Raw genomic sequence first — 21432 nt, forward strand, 5'->3', positions numbered from 1 at the left:
CCACACATGTAGACTGGAATTCACAATGTCAAACTCATACCGTTACAGTTATTGTAAGTTATAACTTAATCACAGAAGTGGATGTCATTAGTACGAATCAGCAGTATATAAAACATGAAAAGCACCAGTAACATAGGCGGTAGATTTCACACAACTGTTTAACAATCTCATAATAAAGTCAACAAATTTATTAAGTAACTTTTCTAGATTTGTTTCGATTTCTTCTGAACTTTCTAGGATTCAATTAATGTTATGGTATCAGTAGGAAATAATGCTTATTTTATAACAAGAAATAGGTTTTATAATGTAGCTGTGAGAGAAGTTAAATATTCACAACAGTTAATGCTGCCCACACCAACATCACCCTGATCCTGAGATATAATGAATTATTTGTCCCGTTTTAGACGTTACTGCATCCCTTTCATCACCATGGAGACAATGATGTCATGATACGATACATGCCATTGTGACACCATTTACTGTATAATACTGTTATCCATTACTTCAGATTTTACCACAGATAGTTAGAATAAAGAAATGTTCTGATTGTGGAACATATCGGTATTAGCCAGGGAATGGTTTCCCTGGCAACGATTTCCTGATTGTTCCATACTTACATGGTTTTCTGTCCTAACAATATTTACAGCGATATTCTGTCCTAGCAATGTTAACACCGATTTTGAAAACATTATTTGTTAAGTACTGCTTTCATAACAAACCAGGCAGATTCTTATAATATGACTTCTCTTTGTTATATAATTTATGTAGACCGTGACTGTCGTATAATTTATGTAGACCGTGACAGTAGTGGTATAATTTATGTAGACCGTGACAGTATTGGTATAATTTATGTAGACCGTGACAGTAGTGGTATAATTTATGTAGACCGTGACAGTAGTGGTATAATTTATGTAGACCGTGACAGTAGTGGTATAATTTATGTAGACCGTGACAGTAGTGGTATAATTTATGTAGACCGTGACAGTAGTGGTATAATTTATGTAGACCGTGACAGTATTGGTATAATTTATGTAGACCGTGACAGTAGTGGTATAATTTATGTAGACCGTGACAGTAGTGGTATAATTTATGTAGACTGTGACTGTAGTGGTATAATTTATGTAGACCGTGACAGTAGTGGTATAATTTATGTAGACCATGACAGTAGTGGTATAATTTATGTAGACCGTGACTGTAGTGGTATAATTTATGTAGACCGTGATAGTAGTGGTATAATTTATGTAGACCGTGACAGTAGTGGTATAATTTATGTAGACCATGACAGTCATGGTATAATTTATGTAGACCGTGACAGTAGTGGTATAATTTATGTAGACCATGACAGTAGTGGTATAATTTATGTAGACCGTGACAGTAGTGGTATAATTTATGTAGACCGTGACAGTAGTGGTATAATTTATGTAGACCGTGACAGTAGTGGTATAATTTATGTAGACCGTGACAGTAGTGGTATAATTTATGTAGACCGTGACAGTAGTGGTATAATTTATGTAGACCGTGACAGTAGTGGTATAATTTATGTAGACCGTGACAGTAGTGGTATAATTTATGTAGACCGTGACTGTAGTGGTATAATTTATGTAGACCGTGACAGTAGTGGTATAATTTATGTAGACCGTGACAGTCGTATAATTTATGTAGACCGTGACAGTCATGGTATAATTTATGTAGAGAGTAGATTACCCTAAATTAAATTGGTTTTTGTCAAAACAGATGGTTTATATTTGTCATTTAAGATTCTATCATGAACTCTGGTGTAACTGTTAATTGAAAAAGTAATAGCTTTAAAGCTGTATAGCTGATTTCCCAAATGATGATATGCACACATATTTATAACCATTTGATAATGAAAACTAAAATGATGTGGCAGTTCCTTTGAACACATTTGAGCTTTGGGTGTCATAGTTTTACTCCACATGTTGTTATCACACACTCAGTCACGTCATGGGTTGTACAGCATGCATCGTAACTTTTCTATTTCACTCTTTAGTAGCGAAACCTCTGTCCGTAACTGTAGATTTTCCTGTTCAAGAAACACAACTCTAAGTGCGATTTGTTCCTCCTTCATACGCCTTGCTTCACGTGACCGTTTGGCAGAATCATTGTTCTTTTTACGCTTATCCCAATATAGTTCATCCTTCTGATTATCTGGCACAGAAAGAGGTCGTTTCTTAGGGGGCATTTTAAAGTTAATTTCCCCATCACCATTACCAAGGTCTAACGGACCTCCAGATGTATTACTGCCAGTGGAAGTCGGTGAATTTAAATCGGAATTGTCAGCGTCCTCGTCCACTTCATGTTTCACCATGGAATTTGACAGAGGTGGACTTGTCGGTACACCTGAACCAAGCTGAGACATTGTCATATTACCGAGGGACTTCATCCCAGGATGCATATCGTTAATGTTTGATGTAGTGGGTGTGTGGTGCAGGGTATGGCTAGGAGGGATCGGGGACATAAGGTCCTGATTATTACTAGATGACACAAGAGAATAGTCCAAACCAGTTGACGATTGCCCTGCACCATGCATAAGTCCTGCAAGGTCTGCATGACTCATTGTGTGGGACGGAGTAGGGTATCCCATACCATAGTATGAGGTAGGCACACTGCCATTTGCTCCCCGAACATTGGCACCATAGGGTTTGAAGAATCTGTCGTCCCGGTGCATCATGGCCGAGTAGGGATCCTGCATGGTGCTGTGTGAAGATGTGGCAAGCTTTGATACTGAATTGATGAGGAATTAACCGTAAGGGATTCAAACCAGGATCAAACCACTGGTTAGCACATGACTCCTTTCTCACCACTCTGAAACAGAGATTGGTTAAAGTTTGTTAATACATAATACAGATATACAGTTATTGTAGAATTACAAAGTGACAAATAGTAACTAGAATTAATGTTGTTGTTTTGTATGTGACCATCTTAACTAACTTCAGCATCTACTCAGATGTAACTTGTATTATCAAACAGTGGCGGCCAAACATCGCCAGCTATGTATATGACAGGAAATATCCATAATTGTACCATACTCTGTCAATACAGTGTAATAACCAGGGGTTGTACCTGTATATCATACTCTGTCAATACAGTGTAATAACCAGGGGTTGTACCTGTATATCATACTCTGTCAATACAGTGTAATAACCAGGAGTTGTACCTGTGTTGATAGTGACCTTGTATAAGTAATGAAGCTGATTCTTCAATCTTTGTTTTGTCAGAATCAATTGTGTAAGGCAACTGATATTTGTCATCTCACAGGTTCAGCCATGTTTGTTGATCCTAACTGACTGAAGGTTTCTGTAATATCTATTGATAGATATTGAAGGTTTACATTTGTTTAATATCTACTGATTGATATTAATGACCAACAAAATGACATGTGTAACCGTGACATGATAATGTAACACCCTCAAACTACCACCAACAACAACACCATGACATGTGTGTATTGACCGATATAATGTAACACCCTCAAACTACCACCAACAACACCATGACATGTGTATTGACCGATATAATGTAACACCCTCAAACTACCAACAACACCATGACATGTGTATTGACCGATATAATGTAACACCCTCAAACTACCACCAACAACACCATGACATGATAATGTAACACCCTCAAACGACCACCAACAACACCATGACATGATAATGTAACACCCTCAAACTACCAATAACACCATGACATGTGTATTAACAGATCTAGATATGGTACACAGTTTATATGTCATGATAATTTAACTCCTTCCAACTACCACCAACAACACCATCTGTAATACCCAGCATTTTGTCAAGATGTCTGTGAGAGGTTGGGGTGGGGTCCTATGATATTGCCATTTATCCCCAAGATTTCTGTTGATTTATATTATTGATAACACTTAGATGATTAGTCGGGAGTGAAGACAGAATTGATCCTACCAAGCTGCATGTGTAAACACTAAATTATATGAAGGATTTTATGAGATATATCGTGTAGATAAACTACCATGGACAGACCACTCTAATTATATACATTAATTACAATTCACTCTGCTAATTGGAAGGTGTGATTAGACAAAAGCTGCTTTTTTTCCTGATTCTAAGTTTCAAACTAGGGGGAGATAATCTAGTATTAATTAGAATTTAGTGGAGCTAACAAAAAAACATAGGGGCTTGTGGCCAGTCTACCATTCAAAACATAGGGGCTTGTGGCCTGTCTACCATTCAAAACATAGGGGCTTGTGGCCCGTCTACCATTCAAAACATAGGGGCTTGTGGCCAGTCTATACCATTCAAAACATAGGGGCTTGTGGCCAGTCTACCATTCATTCTTCACATGGTTAGATTTTGTTGGTCATCCATTGGCCAAAGTTAGGATCAAAGTCACACTTGACTTTAACACATTGAAGTAGGTTGAGGGTTGTGATACTTTCAAATAAGATGTATGCTTTACATTCTATCAGGCATGTACTTTTCATGTTTTAATTAAAATTCCTGAAAGATTCAATTGAAACAACAACTGAGTAGAGAGAGGGTTCCACAGAAGTATCAATATCTAATAAACAATTTAAATCATATCATGTGTCATATCACTAGTATTTAGGCTGTGACCAATTAGTTCACAAATTCTGCAATATCTATACACTAATGAAGTGACCAATTAGTTCACAAATTCTGCAATATCTATACACTAATGAAGTGACAAATTATTTCACAAATTCAACATTATTTTTCCATTGATGTTGTCGCAAATTATTCCACCAATTCAGTATTATTTATACATTAAGGTATATATAGTGGCAAATTATTCCACCAATTCAGTATTATTTATACATTTAGGTATAGTGACAAATTATTCCACCAATTCAGTATTATACATTTGCCTCCTTCCTTGCACCCTTTAATTCAGGAGGGAGACTCAAACTCCCAATTGTCTGATATATATATTATCTTTATCTTTTTTTTTCCTCAATTGTTTTATGTTCCTGATTTTCAGATTTGGTTTTATAATGATATGGTTATTAATCTCTGTCATAGGACTCAAAGAAAATTTACAATGCCCACATCTATTTCCTGAGCTGACAGCTGATGAGTAAATCTCTGTACATGTCATTACAACAGTAATTTAAACCCCACCCTGTGTTATACTGGAAACTCATATTCTCTGTCAAGTTAGGCGATAAAATAATAAAAATAAATTTTAACTAAGTAAGTTAATGAGGATGACATTAGTGCTGCAATGTATAGGTGGGAAAATATATATATTTTAACTAAGGCAATTTACTCAATCAGTTTTTTTTTATGAAATCTATTATTTTCTGTTTTTTTTTTATAATTGTTTTAATGATATAACTTAAAAAGCAGAATTAATGTAAACCAAAAATCTCTCATCAGTTATTAATATATTTTTGTTGAAATAATTCAATGTAACATATACATGATTTGTATACATTATGTGTTATTTGAATTCAATCAGATCAAAAATCTACTTCAGGCAAAAAAATCTGTTTACAAATTCCAGTCCAGAGTATTGAGCCCTGGTGTTCTTTAATTCCTGGTCAAGCTTTTCATGTTATACTAGACAGGACAGTGTGGCTCTCAGATCTCATTGTTACATGCATCATTTATGGTGTGAACTGGTGGCTCACATCCTAAAGAATGACCAGTGTAATTTTGTTAGGTCAATCTGACCAACCTAAAGAATGACCAGTGTATTTTTGGTAGGTCAATCTGACCAAATATAAAATTGGACAGAATAAACTACACTTGCAAAGTTATAATCTGAAATCAATATTGCCAATAACTTAACACAGGCAGTAGGGTAGGCAGATATTCTGATGAACACAATAATTTCCCCAATACTGGCCCCTGAAATTTGACCACCATGCTGTGGGTCACACTGACCAGCCATGCATTCTGAACCAGCAATCTAATGATAAAATTCCATGTAATTATGTCCAAATACTTTCAGCATTACCTTCCAGAAGTGGTCAGTGGTCAGACTGACCAGTCCTCAAAATGTTGGTTTTGTGAATCCAATTTAGCACTAAGTCCACATAAGAAAACAAGTACTTCCTGAAAATGTCACTGACCATCCAGTTGTCCACCCCATACACCAGTGAATGACCCTGTTACCACTGGACAGTCAACATTACACAAAGTTTGCATAGCTATCAACTGACCAATTAATACAGAGTATTTCCCAGGCGTGACCTCTAACCCCTGGGCTGTTTATTTATAGCCAGGTCATGTGATCCCTTAGCCCAACCAGCAATGTTGAATAATTCCTGGTAATAAATGGAGCACAATGTTAGCTAATGGCCACTCTGTCCAGCTATCACACCAGGCTGACCACTGACAATAGGGATTACTGGAGTATTTACCTGTAACCATTGAGAAGTACTCTCCCACCCTGTAGTTGTTATTTAGCAAGTATGTTCCTGTGTGTTGTTTCTAGGAATGAGTTTCTCTCTGTAGGTTCTGCTGGCCCTGTAGGGACTTGTTCTAGGTTAATAACAAACCTACTAATTAAACAAAATAATATAACTTAATGCCACAATATCAGGACCATCCACCTAATAAACACCCATGTTGTTTTAGGTATAACTATCCCCTAATAAACACCCATGTTGTGTTAGGTATAACTATCCACCTAATAAACACCCATGTTGTGTTCGGTATAACTATCCACCTAATAAACACCCATGTTATATTAGGTATAACTATCCACCTAATAAACACCCAGGTTGTGTTAGGTGTAACTATCCACCTAATAAACACCCAGGTTGTGTTAGGTGTAACTATCCACCTAATAAACACCCATGTTATGTTAGTTATAACTATCCACCTAATAAACACCCATGTTGTGTTACATATAACTTTGTCTCAGCATCAGAACCATTAGACAGTACACTGTGGTTTTGTTTTTCTTCTCTTTTTGTGTGTCTGTTTTCCTGGTAATGTAGAAGCACACATTGTAAATCCTGGCAGACAATATTAATATCAACTTTTGAAAAAGCGAAAAGTCAAAATATACAGTGCTTTATTTAACCCATCACCAGTAAAAACTACAATATTATGGGATGTGTAGAGATTTATAGGATGGAATTTACTGCCATTGTTGAGGAAACCTTAATGACTGTGGGTGGTCACTGAGCTAAAAACAATGGTAATTAAACAATGGTCATTAAACAATGGTCATTAAAATATCATTTAAGTATATACAGAGAAATAAATATGTTTTAGTAAATTGGAAGCAAAACATGCAGGTGCTGCTCCGAGTAGAAATGGCTTACACTGATCTTTGTATACATCTTTCAAACTTCGTTATTTCATCCCAAGAGCCATTGTTAGTCTGTCATGGCCAACATTGTATGTAATCAAAATCTGTATTATAAGATGATCTGACATATGTTAATGATGGTATGAATTGTTGTGTAGATCGATGTTTAATTAGAGGATGAATTGTTGTGTAGATGTTCATGATGGTATGAATTGTTGTGTAGATCGATGTTTAATGAGAGGATGAATTGTTGTGTAGATGTTTAATGAGAGGATGAATTGGTGTGTAGATCGATGTTTAATGAGAGGATGAATTGATGTATAGATGTTTAATGTGAGGATGAATTATTGTGTAGATGTTTGATGAGAGGATGAATTGATGTATAGATGTTTAATGAGAGGATGAATTGATGTATAGATGTTTAATGTGAGGATGAATTATTGTGTAGATGTTTAATGAGAGGATGAATTGGTGTATAGATGTTTAATGTGAGGATGAATTGTTGTGTAGATCGATGTTTAATGAGAGGATGAATTGGTGTATAGATGTTTAATGTGAGGATGAATTGTTGTATAGATGTTTAATGAGAGGATGAATTGGTGTATAGATGTTTAATGAGAGGATGAATTGGTGTATAGATGTTTAATGTGAGGATGAATTGTTGTGTAGATCGATGTTTAATAAGAGGATGAATTGTTGTGTAGATGTTTAATGAGAGGATGAATTGGTGTATAGATGTTTAATGAGAGGATGAATTGTTGTGAAGATGTTTAATGAGAGGATGAATTGGTGTATAGATGTTTAATAAGAGGATGAATTGTTGTATAGATGCCACTTCAGAACAGTGGATCTGATGTACAGAGAATTAGAGGACAGTCTCGTAATATTTTGTTTCATAATGTTCCCTAAACATTTTAATTTTGTTTATCTCTGAAAACAAACCCCACCTCTAAAATTAGTCACAGACTTAAGATTGGTAATACCCTGGTGAGTTTGGCTGAGGAAAGGTGCTTTAATGTTTCTTTGGATTGGAGACACAATCGAGACACAATCATGTTGGTAGGAGGAAGAATATTGTTCCAGGAACTTAGCTGCCATAGAAAATACATAAATCAATTGGGTGAGTGTGGCAGGAAGCTTTGGTACCTGTACAGGGCCAGTGGGACATCTGGCTGGTCAATCATTGTCGCCATGGCATCATACAAATTAGCCAGCACTGGACTGTCATGTCAGCTGACATAAGCATTCATCAATACTTAGCCCAGGGTGGTTAGTGTTCAATAGATGGTCAGTATTGGCGGTCACTTCCTAGTGGTCAAAGCCAGGATATCAACACACTGCACCAACACAGGGTTTCCTTGTAATTAATGTTTGTTAAAAATATGCTGTTGAAATTAATTAAAATTCCACAATATATATTTAGAGGATATTGGTGTGGGTAATTTCTTTACAGTGGTGACCCCTGATGTACCTTGTACATGTCTGTTGATCTGCAGCTAATATGAAACTTGTTTATCATCAGTTGGTAGCTGTTGGGGTTCACACTAGTGAGAAGGCCTGCCTAAGTAGCCCACCACTTGGGTGACAATCTCTCTAGCTAATTGTTATCTTGATCCACTGCCCGGGATCTTGGTTGTATATTTTCACCAGTGATTCTACTCGACAGTATTCTACCTGAGTATTTCCTACTATGGCTGGTGTATAGTCTCCCAGGCTGTGAGTGGCCCAGACCCTTTGTTTGTCTCCCCCTGCAATCTTACCTTCAGTGATGCAATCAGAGTAGCACCAGTCTACCAGTGTTATGTTATCTCCATAACTGTACACAATGTTTGGACAGAGGTCATTTAACTGGACATTAAATCAGCAGATGACTGAAGGTTACAGCACCGTGACCTTAAAGAAGGACAAATGATGCAGATCTATGTGTGACCTAAGATAACCGTCCTACCATAACTCTGACCTATATATCCTCCAGGCTGTCCTACCAATATATCGGACCTATATATCCTCCAGCCTGTCCTACTATATATCCTACTAAATCTCCAGCCTGTCCTACCATAACTCTGACCTATATATCCTCCAGGCTGTCCTACCATATCTCTGACCTGTATATCCTACTAAATCTCCAGCCTGTCCTACCATAACTCTGACCTATATATCCTCCAGCCTGTCCTACCATAACTCTGACCTATATATCCTCCAGCCTGTCCTACATATCTCTGACCTATATATCCTCCAGCCTGTCCTACCATAACTCTGACCTATATATCCTCCAGCCTGTCCTACATATCTCTGACCTATATATCCTCCAGCCTGTCCTACCATAACTCTGACCTATATATCCTCCAGCCTGTCCTACCATATCTCTGACCTATATATCCTCCAGCCTGTCCTACCATAACTCTGACCTATATATCCTCCAGCCTGTCCTACCATAACTCTGACCTATATATCCTCCAGCCTGTCCTACCATATCTCTGACCTATATATCCTCCAGCCTGTCCTACCATAACTCTGACCTATATATCCTCCAGCCTGTCCTACCATATCTCTGACCTATATATCCTCCAGCCTGTCCTACCAATATATCTGACCTATATATCCTCCAGCCTGTCCTACCATATCTCTGACCTATATATCCTTCAGCTTGTCCTACCATATCTCTGACCTATATATCCTCCAGTCTGTCCTACCAATATATCTGACCTATATATCCTCCAGCCTGTCCTACCATATCTCTGACCTATATATCCTCCAGCCTGTCCTACCAATAACTCTGACCTATATATCCTCCAGCCTGTCCTACCATATCTCTGACCTGTATATCCTACTAAATCTCCAGCCTGTCCTACCAATATATCTGACCTATATATCCTACTAAATCTCCAGCCTGTCCTACCATATATCTGACCTATATATCCTCCAGCCTGTCCTACCAATATATCTGACCTATATATCCTCCAGCCTGTCCTACCAATATATCTGACCTATATATCCTCCAGCCTGTCCTACCAATATATCTGACCTATATATCCTCCAGCCTGTCCTACCAATATATATGACCTATATATCCTCCAGCCTGTCCTACCAATATATCTGACCTATATATCCTCCAGCCTGTCCTACCAATATATCAGACCTATATATCCTCCAGCCTGTCCTACCATATCTCTGACCTGTATATCCTACTAAATCTCCAGCCTGTCCTACCAATATATCTGACCTATATATCCTCCAGTCTGTCCTGCCATATATCTGACCTATATATCCTCCAGCCTGTCCTACCATATCTCTGACCTATATATCCTCCAGCCTGTCCTACCATATATCTGACCTATATATCCTACTAAATCTCCAGCCTGTCCTACCATATCTCGGACCTATATATCCTCCAGCCTGACCTACTATATATCCTACTAAATCTCCAGCCTGTCCTACCAATATATCTGACCTATATATCCTCCAGCCTGTCCTACCATATCTCTGAGCTATTTATCCTCCAGCCTGTCCTACTATATATCCTACTAAATCGCAAGCCTGTCCTACCAAAGTCTATAGGTATACTGTAGTAGATAGGTGTATAGGTATACTGTAGTAGGTAGGAGTATAGGTATACTGTAGTTGGTAAGAGTATAGGTATACTGTAGTAGGTAGGAGTATAGGTATACTGTAGTAGGTAGGAGTATAGGTATACTGTAGTTGGTAAGAGTATAGGTATACTGTAGTAGGTAGGAGTATAGGTATACTGTAGTTGGTAAGAGTATAGGTATACTGTAGTAGATAGGAGTATAGGTATACTGTAGTAGGTAGGAATAGAGGTAAACTGTAGTAGGTAGGAGTATAGGTATACTGTAGTAGATAGGAGTATAGGTAAACTGTAGTAGGTAGGAGTATAGGTATACTGTAGTAGATAGGAGTATAGGTATACTGTAGTAGGTAGGAGTATAGGTATACTGTAGTAGGTATGAGTATAGGTAAACTGTAGTAGATTGGAATATAGGTATATAATGCTTAACCATTGTAAAACATTCAAACATAATTTCAGCAAGAAAACTGTGATACAAGTTTTTTTGTTAAAAGCTTTACAAGAAATTTATTTCAGTTATTACATTAAATAAAAAAAATCTGTTTTATATTGTACTTTATTCAAACACAAATATATAATTAAAAGAAAAGTTTAAATTTTTAAAACACTTTTATTTATTTAATATAAACAACTATTGGATAATAAATTAAGATAAACTAAATTCTTTTGAATATTATTCAATTAATTATAGTTTTTTTAAAAGAAAGACGCTTTTATCAGTTTACATTTGGAAACGATTAACCGTCAAATTTGAGAGTTTCATATTTTGACTCTCAGGATTTCAGAGCAGAGGGTCACTGACTCTTGAGATTTTAAACTTACTGGATGCCCTGTACATGCTTCGGAATAGACTGGCCCCCTGTCTCTATAATATTAGAATTATACCTAAAACTTCTGTGATTTTGATCTCTAGAATATGTCTGATTCTTCCGAATTCAAATTTCAAACTAGTGGTAGATAATCTAGTATTGAAATAATTTAGCTGAGCAAATATTCTTCACAAAAAAAAGTAGTGGCTGGTGGTCAGTATCGGCTTGAGAACTTCATTAATCCTTCCATTTAATCATGTGAATGGAATTTTTTTTGTCATGCTAGAACTAAGAAGACAAACACAAAAATGTCAGAAAGGAAAGCTAGTCCGGTGTTAATAACAGATTGCTAGTAAGTGTTCGACAGAAACGGGTTGAATCACCTACGTGTACCTGTCCACACTCGCAAACTTACATAACACTTACACTTTAATCACCTTCTATACAGGTGTTTTCTGGGGGATATAGTCACACACAGGTATCAGGCAGTCAACAGGTAAAGGATTACAGCATGTTTACCAAATTGTCAAAAGGAAAGGATTAGGGATTAGTAAAGCCATCATTACTAGGAGTTGGGCCATCCAGGTGGAAAATACTCGTTAATACACCTAGGTCTACAGGTAGTGAGATTACATTTAGTAACATAGAGATAGGAACTGGTATATAGATTATAACAGTGTAACCTCATCAAAAATACATGGCTGTGAGACATGCTGATCAATTGTGGAGATTTCAGACAGAACCAAGACATTAAAACACAGGCCTGATACCAAAAACTTTGTTTAGTAATAGTGTCAAACCTGTCTATAAAGACCGCCCAAGGGGAGTCAGAAAACGGTCACTATAGACAGGATCAACACATTAAACACAGGCCTGATACCAAAAACATTGTTTAGTAATATCATTGTTCAATATCTTTGAATATCTATGTAAAAATTGGTCTGTACCATCAGCTGTGCATTTTTTAAGCTGATATGACTAAATTGTAAATGAGTCATTAAGCAATTTACACTCATTACAAAAACACAGAAGAAATTTATTTTCCATGCCTAAGTTTTTATCTGTGTTTTTCTCAATGCCTTGTGGAGCATACAGCTGGAGCTGCCATTTCAGCCTCATTTCAGCCTCATTTCAGCCTCATTTCTTGATTCAGCCTCATTTCAGCGAGTTCCAGCTTACACTACACATATTTCTTTCACTACAGATGTGTCATCAAGTTATGAAAGACATTAGAACACACAAGGTTTTAAATACATGACAAATTATTGAATGTCACTTAATGTAATAAAATTACAACTTACAAAAAGGGAATCAGTAAAATTACAACTTACAAAAAGGGAATCAACACCTGACTCCTACGTGCTGTATATCGTGTGAATTGCATATGCTCATTAAAGATAAAGCTGATGTGTTAGTTTGAAGCATTATAAATTGCTTGCTCTGAAAGAATGATTTGAATGATTTTGAAGGGATTGAGTCCCATTGATGGTTAGAAACAGATTGGTACAGACTGACTGATTTTCAGTGAAATATTATTATATATATAAATATATTTTACTTGATAAGTGCTTAGCTGCCCATCTATAGGAGGAATTCAAGATATCAGGTAAGATGCAACATTAGGATTTCAGTTTCAAAGGTGGGCAATGTCAAAAATATTAATAGGATGGTGGACAATGTCCAGTATATTGATAGGATGGTGGGCAATGTCAAATATATTAATAGGATGGTGGACAATGTCCAGTGTATTGATAGGATGGTGGGCAATGTCAAATATATTAATAGGATGGTGGACAATGTCCAGTGTATTGATAGGATGGTGGGCAATGTCAAATATATTAATAGGATGGTGGACAATGTCCAGTATATTAATAGGATGGTGGGCAATGTCCAGTATATTAATAGGATGGTGGACAATGTCCAGTGTATTAATAGGATGGTGGACAATGTCCAGTATATTAATAGGATGGTGGACAATGTCCAGTGTATTATTGGGATGGTGGACAATGTCCAGTATATTATTGGGATGGTGGACAATGTCCAGTATATTAATAGGATGGTGGACAATGTCCAGTATATTATTGGGATGGTGGACAATGTCCAGTATATTGATAGGTTGGTGGACAATGTCAAGTATATTAATAGGATGGTGGACAATGTCCAGTGTATTGATAGGATGGTGGACAATGTCCAGTATATTAATAGGATGGTGGACAATGTCCAGTGTATTAATAGGATGGTGGACAATGTCCAGTATATTGATAGGATGGTGGACAATGTCAAGTATATCAATAGGATGGTGGACAATGTCCAGTATATTGATAGGATGGTGGACAATGTCAAGTATATTGATAGGTTAGTGGACAATGTCAAGTATATTAATAGGATGGTGGACAATGTCCAGTATATTGATAGGATGGTGGGCAATGTCAAATATATTAATAGGATGGTGGACAATGTCCAGTGTATTGATAGGATGGTGGGCAATGTCAAATATATTAATAGGATGGTGGACAATGTCCAGTATATTAATAGGATGGTGGGCAATGTCCAGTATATTAATAGGATGGTGGACAATGTCCAGTGTATTAATAGGATGGTGGACAATGTCCAGTATATTAATAGGATGGTGGACAATGTCCAGTGTATTATTGGGATGGTGGACAATGTCCAGTATATTATTGGGATGGTGGACAATGTCCAGTATATTAATAGGATGGTGGACAATGTCCAGTATATTATTGGGATGGTGGACAATGTCCAGTATATTGATAGGTTGGTGGACAATGTCAAGTATATTAATAGGATGGTGGACAATGTCCAGTGTATTGATAGGATGGTGGACAATGTCCAGTATATTAATAGGATGGTGGACAATGTCCAGTGTATTAATAGGATGGTGGACAATGTCCAGTGTATTGATAGGATGGTGGACAATGTCCAGTATATTAATAGGATGGTGGACAATGTCCAGTGTATTAATAGGATGGTGGGCAATGTCCAGTATATTAATAGGATGGTGGACAATGTCCAGTGTATTAATAGGATGGTGGACAATGTCAAGTATATTAATAGGATGGTGGACAATGTCCAGTGTATTAATAGGATGGTGGACAATGTCCAGTGTATTAATAGGATGGTGGACAATGTCCAGTATATTGATAGGATGGTGGACAATGTCAAGTATATTATTGGGATGGTGGACAATGTCCAGTATATTATTGGGATGGTGGACAATGTCCAGTATATTATTGGGATGGTGGACAATGTCCAGTATATCAATAGGATGGTGGACAATGTCAAGTATATCAATAGGATGGTGGACAATGTCCAGTATATTGATAGGATGGTGGACAATGTCAAGTATATTATTGGGATGGTGGACAATGTCCAGTATATTATTGGGATGGGTGAATGATGTCCAGTGAACAATTTCCTGAAAAATATTAGGAGTGTAAACAGACCTGGATACCTTTGTGGTGTATAGTGACATATTGATGGAGCCAGTGGTCACGTGTTTATATACATTAATTATGTATAGGATCAACATGTAACTACAATGTCTGACAGCTGTTTACCAACTGTATACTGTTATATAGGGTACAACCATCTAATTACAGGTCTAACATCAATACACCAAACATACTTACATTGAACAAACCTATCATTTTATATGGTATTGGCCATTAAGGAATGTATTTTATTTTTAATATACCTCCTCATAACCAAATACTTGCAATTCCTCCTTTTTTGGGATGGGGATTCAGATTTGGACCTGATAACTGGGAAGACAACCCAACCACAACACAATATGAACCACAACACTCAGAACCACAACACAATGTGAACCACAACACAATGTGAACCACAACACAATGTGAACCACAACACTCAGAACCACAACACAATGTGAACCACAACACAATGTGAACTACAACACAATGTGACAACAACACAATGTGAACCACAACATAGTGTGAACCACAACACTCAGAACCACAACACAATGTGAACCACAACACTCAGAACCACAACACAATGTGAACCACAACACAATGTGAACCACAACACAATGTGAACCACAACACTCAGAACCACAACACAATGTGAACCACAACACAATGTGAACCACAACACAATGTGAACTACAACACAATGTAACAACAACACAATGTGAACCACAACACAATGTGAACCACAACACTCAGAACCACAACACAATGTGAACCACAACACAATGTGAACCACAACACAATGTGAACCACAACACAATGTGACAACAACACAATGTGAACCACAACACAATGTGAACCACAATACAATGTGAACCACAACACAATGTGAACCACAACACAATGTGACAACAACACTCAGAACCACAACACTCAGAACCACAACACAATGTGAACCACAACACAATGTGAACAACAATACAATGTGAACCACAACACAATGTGACAAACAACACAATGTGAACCACAACACAATGTGAACCACAACACAATGTGAACCACAATACAATGTGAACCACAACACAATGTGAACCACAACACAATGTGAACCACAACACAATGTGACAACAACACAATGTGAACCACAATACAATGTGAACCACAACACAATGTGAACCACAACACAATGTGAACCACAATACAATGTGAACCACAACACAATATGACAACAACACAATGTGAACCACAACACAATGTGAACCACAACACAATGTGAACCACAACACAATATGAACCACAACACAATGTGAACCACAACACAATATGAACCACAACACAATGTGAACCACAACACAATGTGAACCACAACACAATGTGAACCACGTCACCGACATCATTACTAAAGTATGCTACCAGATACCATCAGGTCACCTTGTACCTTAAATTGTCAAAAATGACTGCAAAATGTGAACTGTGATGTGTTGAATTAGATGTAATAGTTATTGAGATATTGAGTCTGTATCATTAGTCATATAAGTACAGGAGACCTGACAGATCGTCATCAGTGATATAAGTACAGGGGACCTGATAGGTCGTCATCAGTAATATAAGTACAGGAGACCTGACAGATCGTCATCAGTAATATAAGTACAGGAGACCTGACAGATCGTCATCAGTAATATAAATACAGAAGACCTGACAGATCGTCATCAGTTATATAAGTACAGGAGACCTGACAGATCGTCATCAGTCATATAAGTACAGGAGACCTGACAGATCGTCATCAGTAATATAAGTACAGGAGACCTGACAGGTCGTCATCAGTAATATAAGTACAGGAGACCTGACAGGTCGTCATCAGTAATATAAGTACAGGAGACCTGACAGATCGTCATCAGTAATATAAGTACAGGAGACCTGACAGATCGTCATCAGTAATATAAGTACAGGAGACCCGACAGATCGTCATCAGTGATATAAGTACAGGTGACCCGACAGATCGTCATCAGTGATATAAGTACAGGAGACTTGACAGATCATCATCAGTGATATAAGTACAGGAGACCTGACAGATCGTCATCAGTAATATAAGTACAGGAGACCTGACAGATCGTCATCAGTAATATAAGTACAGGAGACCTGACAGGTCGTCATCAGTAATATAATTACAGGAGACCTGACAGATCGTCATCAGTGATATAAATACAGGAGACCTGACAGATCGTCATCAGTGATATAAGTACAGGGGACCTGACAGATCGTCATCAGTAATATAAGTACAGGAGACTTGACAGGTCGTCATCAGTAATATAAGTACAGGAGACCTGACAGATCGTCATCAGTAATATAAGTACAGGAGACTTGACAGGTCGTCATCAGTAATATAAGTACAGGAGACCTGACAGATCGTCATCAGTAATATAAGTACAGGAGACCTGACAGATCGTCATCAGTAATATAAGTACAGGAGACCTGACAGGTCGTCATCAGCGATATAAGTACAGGAGACCTGACAGATCGTCATCAGTAATATAAGTACAGGAGACCTGACTGATCGTCATCAGTAATATAAGTACAGGAGACCCGACAGATCGTCATCAGTGATATAAGTACATGAGACCTGACAGATCGTCATCAGTAATATAAGTACAGGAGACCTGACAGATCGTCATCAGTAATATAAGTACAGGTGACCTGACAGATCGTCATCAGTAATATAAGTACAGGAGACCTGACAGATCGTCATCAGTAATATAAGTACAGGAGACCTGACAGATCGTCATCAGTGATATAAGGACAGGAGACCTGACAGATCGTCATCAGTAATATAAGTACAGGAGACCTGACAGATCGTCATCAGTAATATAAGTACAGGAGACCTGACAGATCGTCATCAGTAATATAAGTACAGGAGACCTGACAGATCGTCATCAGTAATATAAGTACAGGAGACCTGACAGATCGTCATCAGTAATATAAGTACAGGAGACCTGACAGGTCGTCATCAGCGATATAAGTACATGAGACCTGACAGATCGTCATCAGCGATATAAGTACAGGAGACCTGACAGATCGTCATCAGTGATATAAGTACAGGAGACCTGACAGATCGTCATCAGTGATATAAGTACATGAGACCTGACAGATCGTCATCAGTAATATAAGTACAGGTGACCTGACAGATCGTCATCAGTGATATAAGTACAGGAGACCTGACAGATCGTCATCAGTAATATAAGTACAGGAGACCTGACAGATCGTCATCAGTGATATAAGGACAGGAGACCTGACAGATCGTCATCAGTAATATAAGTACAGGAGACTTGACAGATCGTCATCAGTAATATAAGTACAGGAGACTTGACAGATCGTCATCAGTATTATAAGTACAGGAGACTTGACAGATCGTCATCAGTAATATAAGTACAGGTGACCTGACAGATCGTCATCAGTGATATAAGTACAGGTGACCTGACAGATCGTCATCAGTAATATAAGTACAGGAGACCTGACAGATCGTCATCAGTAATATAAGTACAGGTGACCTGACAGATCGTCATCAGTAATATAAGTACAGGAGACCTGACAGATCGTCATCAGTAATATAAGTACAGGTGACCTGACAGATCGTCATCAGTGATATAAGTACAGGTGACCTGACAGATCGTCATCAGTAATATAAGTACAGGTGACCTGACAGATCGTCATCAGTGATATAAGTACAGGTGACCTGACAGATCGTCATCAGTAATATAAGTACAGGTGACCTGACAGATCGTCATCAGTAATATAAGTACAGGAGACCTGACAGATCGTCATCAGTAATATAAGTACAGGAGACCTGACAGATCGTCATCAGTGATATAAGTACAGGAGACTTGACAGATCGTCATCAGTAATATAAGTACAGGAGACCTGACAGATCGTCATCAGTAATATAAGTACAGGAGACTTGACAGATCGTCATCAGTGATATAAGGACAGGAGACCTGACAGATCGTCATCAGTAATATAAGTACAGGAGACTTGATAGATCGTCATCAGTGATATAAGGACAGGAGACCTGACAGATCGTCATCAGTAATATAAGTACAGGAGACCTGACAGATCGTCATCAGTGATATAAGTACAGGAGACTTGACAGATCGTCATCAGTAATATAAGTACAGGAGACTTGACAGGTCGTCATCAGTAATATAAGTACAGGTGACCTGACAGGTCGTCATCAGTAATATAAGTACAGGAGACCTGACAGATCGTCATCAGTAATATAAGTACAGGAGACCTGACAGATCGTCATCAGTAATATAAGTACAGGAGACCTGACAGATCGTCATCAGTAATATAAGTACAGGAGGCTTGACAGATCGTCATCAGTAATATAAGTACAGGAGACCTGACAGATCGTCATCAGTAATATAAGTACAGGAGACTTGACAGATCGTCATCAGTAATATAAGTACAGGTGACCTGACAGATCGTCATCAGTGATATAAGTACAGGTGACCCGACAGATCGTCATCAGTAATATAAGTACAGGTGACCGGACAGATCGTCATCAGTGATATAAGTACAGGTGACCGGACAGATCGTCATCAGTAATATAAGTACAGGAGACCTGACAGATTGTCATCAGTAATATAAGTACAGGAGACTTGACCGATAAGTTAGACATGAACAAATGTACCAGTCTGTGTAATGTACATGCAATGACAAAGTTGTACTTTACAGGGGCATTTCAACCAACGCATTTAAGTGTCTAGGGACAAAATTGGGCATACAGTGATTATGTGGTCAGCTTTCTGAATCATCAGCCATTTTGTTCTGATTTATTATATCACCACATGCTATATATAACCAGTTTACGTCTTCATAGTTTACAATAACTGTGTACTAATATGTGAACAATTATTGAAATTTTACAAAGAAAAAAAAGAAGAACCCAGTAACAGCCTTACCTAGGTATTTAGCCTGGTCAGCTAGTGTCCACTACTGACCGCATGGCCCTAAGATTGGTCAGCCTCTGTAGTGTGCAGTCACTAATGGTCAACATTACCCAGGATTAGTGAGATTTGACCCCCTGTGCTAGATTCCACTGCCTTACATAAGACTTTCTGGCTAGCCTATTGTGTTCATCTAAAGTCAGAGGTTGTGACCCCTGGGTTCCAATCTCCAGTTTGTCTTAATTTGAAAAGGAGTGGCCACAGGAAGCTAAAGAATTTAATAGGGTCTTACTAGCCTGGCTATTGGTCATTGTATCTTTGATGATGAAAGAGAGATACAGGAAATTTATATAGTGGAGATCTCATGTTACAGAGGCAAGCTGCCAGGCTTTCTATCTGACTCCACAGGCCAGCAGGGAAACCCATTCACACTCTATCTCATTAATCATGGTCAGATGACCATACTATAAGGTCTGAGTGACCACTGGGTGACCACTGGGCAGTAGTGGTGTGGAATTACTCACCATTACCTTGGTATTGTATCACACTGAATTGCTCAGTATAAAAAAGTTCTAAAGAAAGTCATGTAATTGGTAAACCAGTAACTGTTCCCTGTGTTTAAAACATTTGTATCAGCACCACAGTTGCTTATCTGATCAATATTATATCAATAAATGTGCCTGACAAAAACAGTGTCAGTGAGGTTTATATATACTACTGGTATTTATATACACAAAGTAGCCATTTGTGGCTGTGTATTAAATTCACTGGTATTTATATATATGTGACTATATCAAATATACTGGTAGTTATATATATGTGACTATATCAAATATACTGGTAGTTATATATATATGTGACTATATCAAATATACTGGTAGTTATATATATGTGACTATATCAAATATACTGGTAGTTATATATATGTGACTTTATCAAATATACTGGTAGTTATATATATGTGACTATATCAAATATACTGGTAGTTAAAAAGTGGTCGTATTTGCAGAACATAAAATAACAAAATTACCATCATAACTTAAATGTCAGCAACAAAGTAATTTATTTCATTGTATACATCTGTATATACTACCTATATATATACTACCTGTATATACTACCTATATATACTACCTATATATACTACCTATATATACTACCTGTATATACTACCTATATATACTACCTGTATATACTACCTATATGTGCCAGCTGATTTAGACAGGAATGTACAACCAACTCCCTATGTTACTACACATTGTTAAAAGCATTTATGACCAGATTAGATCTAATTACATTCATTTTACTATGGCCACCCTGGATAGAGCCCAACTGACCATGACATTAGATAG

General features: G+C 37.5%; 2 protein-coding genes across 3 annotated transcripts in view; one reads left to right on the top strand and one right to left on the bottom strand.

The window, feature by feature from the left end:
* Positions 1-21432, top strand: part of LOC117331398 (protein MON2 homolog) — a 620780-nt gene that overhangs the window by 573167 nt on the left and 26181 nt on the right. The gene's annotated exons all lie outside the window — the stretch shown is intronic.
* LOC117331400 (thyrotroph embryonic factor-like) lies at positions 1529-20227 on the bottom strand. 2 transcript variants are annotated; one of them, XM_033890106.1, is made up of 2 exons: positions 20096-20227; positions 1529-2826 (listed from the first exon to the last, which is right to left on the bottom strand). In XM_033890106.1, exon 2 carries the CDS (start codon positions 2711-2713, stop codon positions 1964-1966), a length of 750 nt encoding a protein of 249 aa, XP_033745997.1. In that variant the 5' UTR covers positions 2714-2826; positions 20096-20227; the 3' UTR covers positions 1529-1963. The 2 variants fall into 2 exon arrangements, with proteins under 2 accessions (XP_033745997.1, XP_033745996.1); XM_033890105.1 differs by lacking the exon at positions 20096-20227 and adding an exon at positions 5986-6154.

Source organism: Pecten maximus, chromosome 7 (assembly GCF_902652985.1).
Source record: "Pecten maximus chromosome 7, xPecMax1.1, whole genome shotgun sequence".
Classification (NCBI taxonomy): Eukaryota; Metazoa; Mollusca; class Bivalvia; order Pectinida; family Pectinidae; genus Pecten; species Pecten maximus.

Bases quoted from the DNA above. Each gene is read 5' to 3' on its own strand.
- LOC117331400 (XM_033890106.1), bottom strand. From the start codon at position 2,713: ATGCAGGATCCCTACTCGGCCATGATGCACCGGGACGACAGATTCTTC.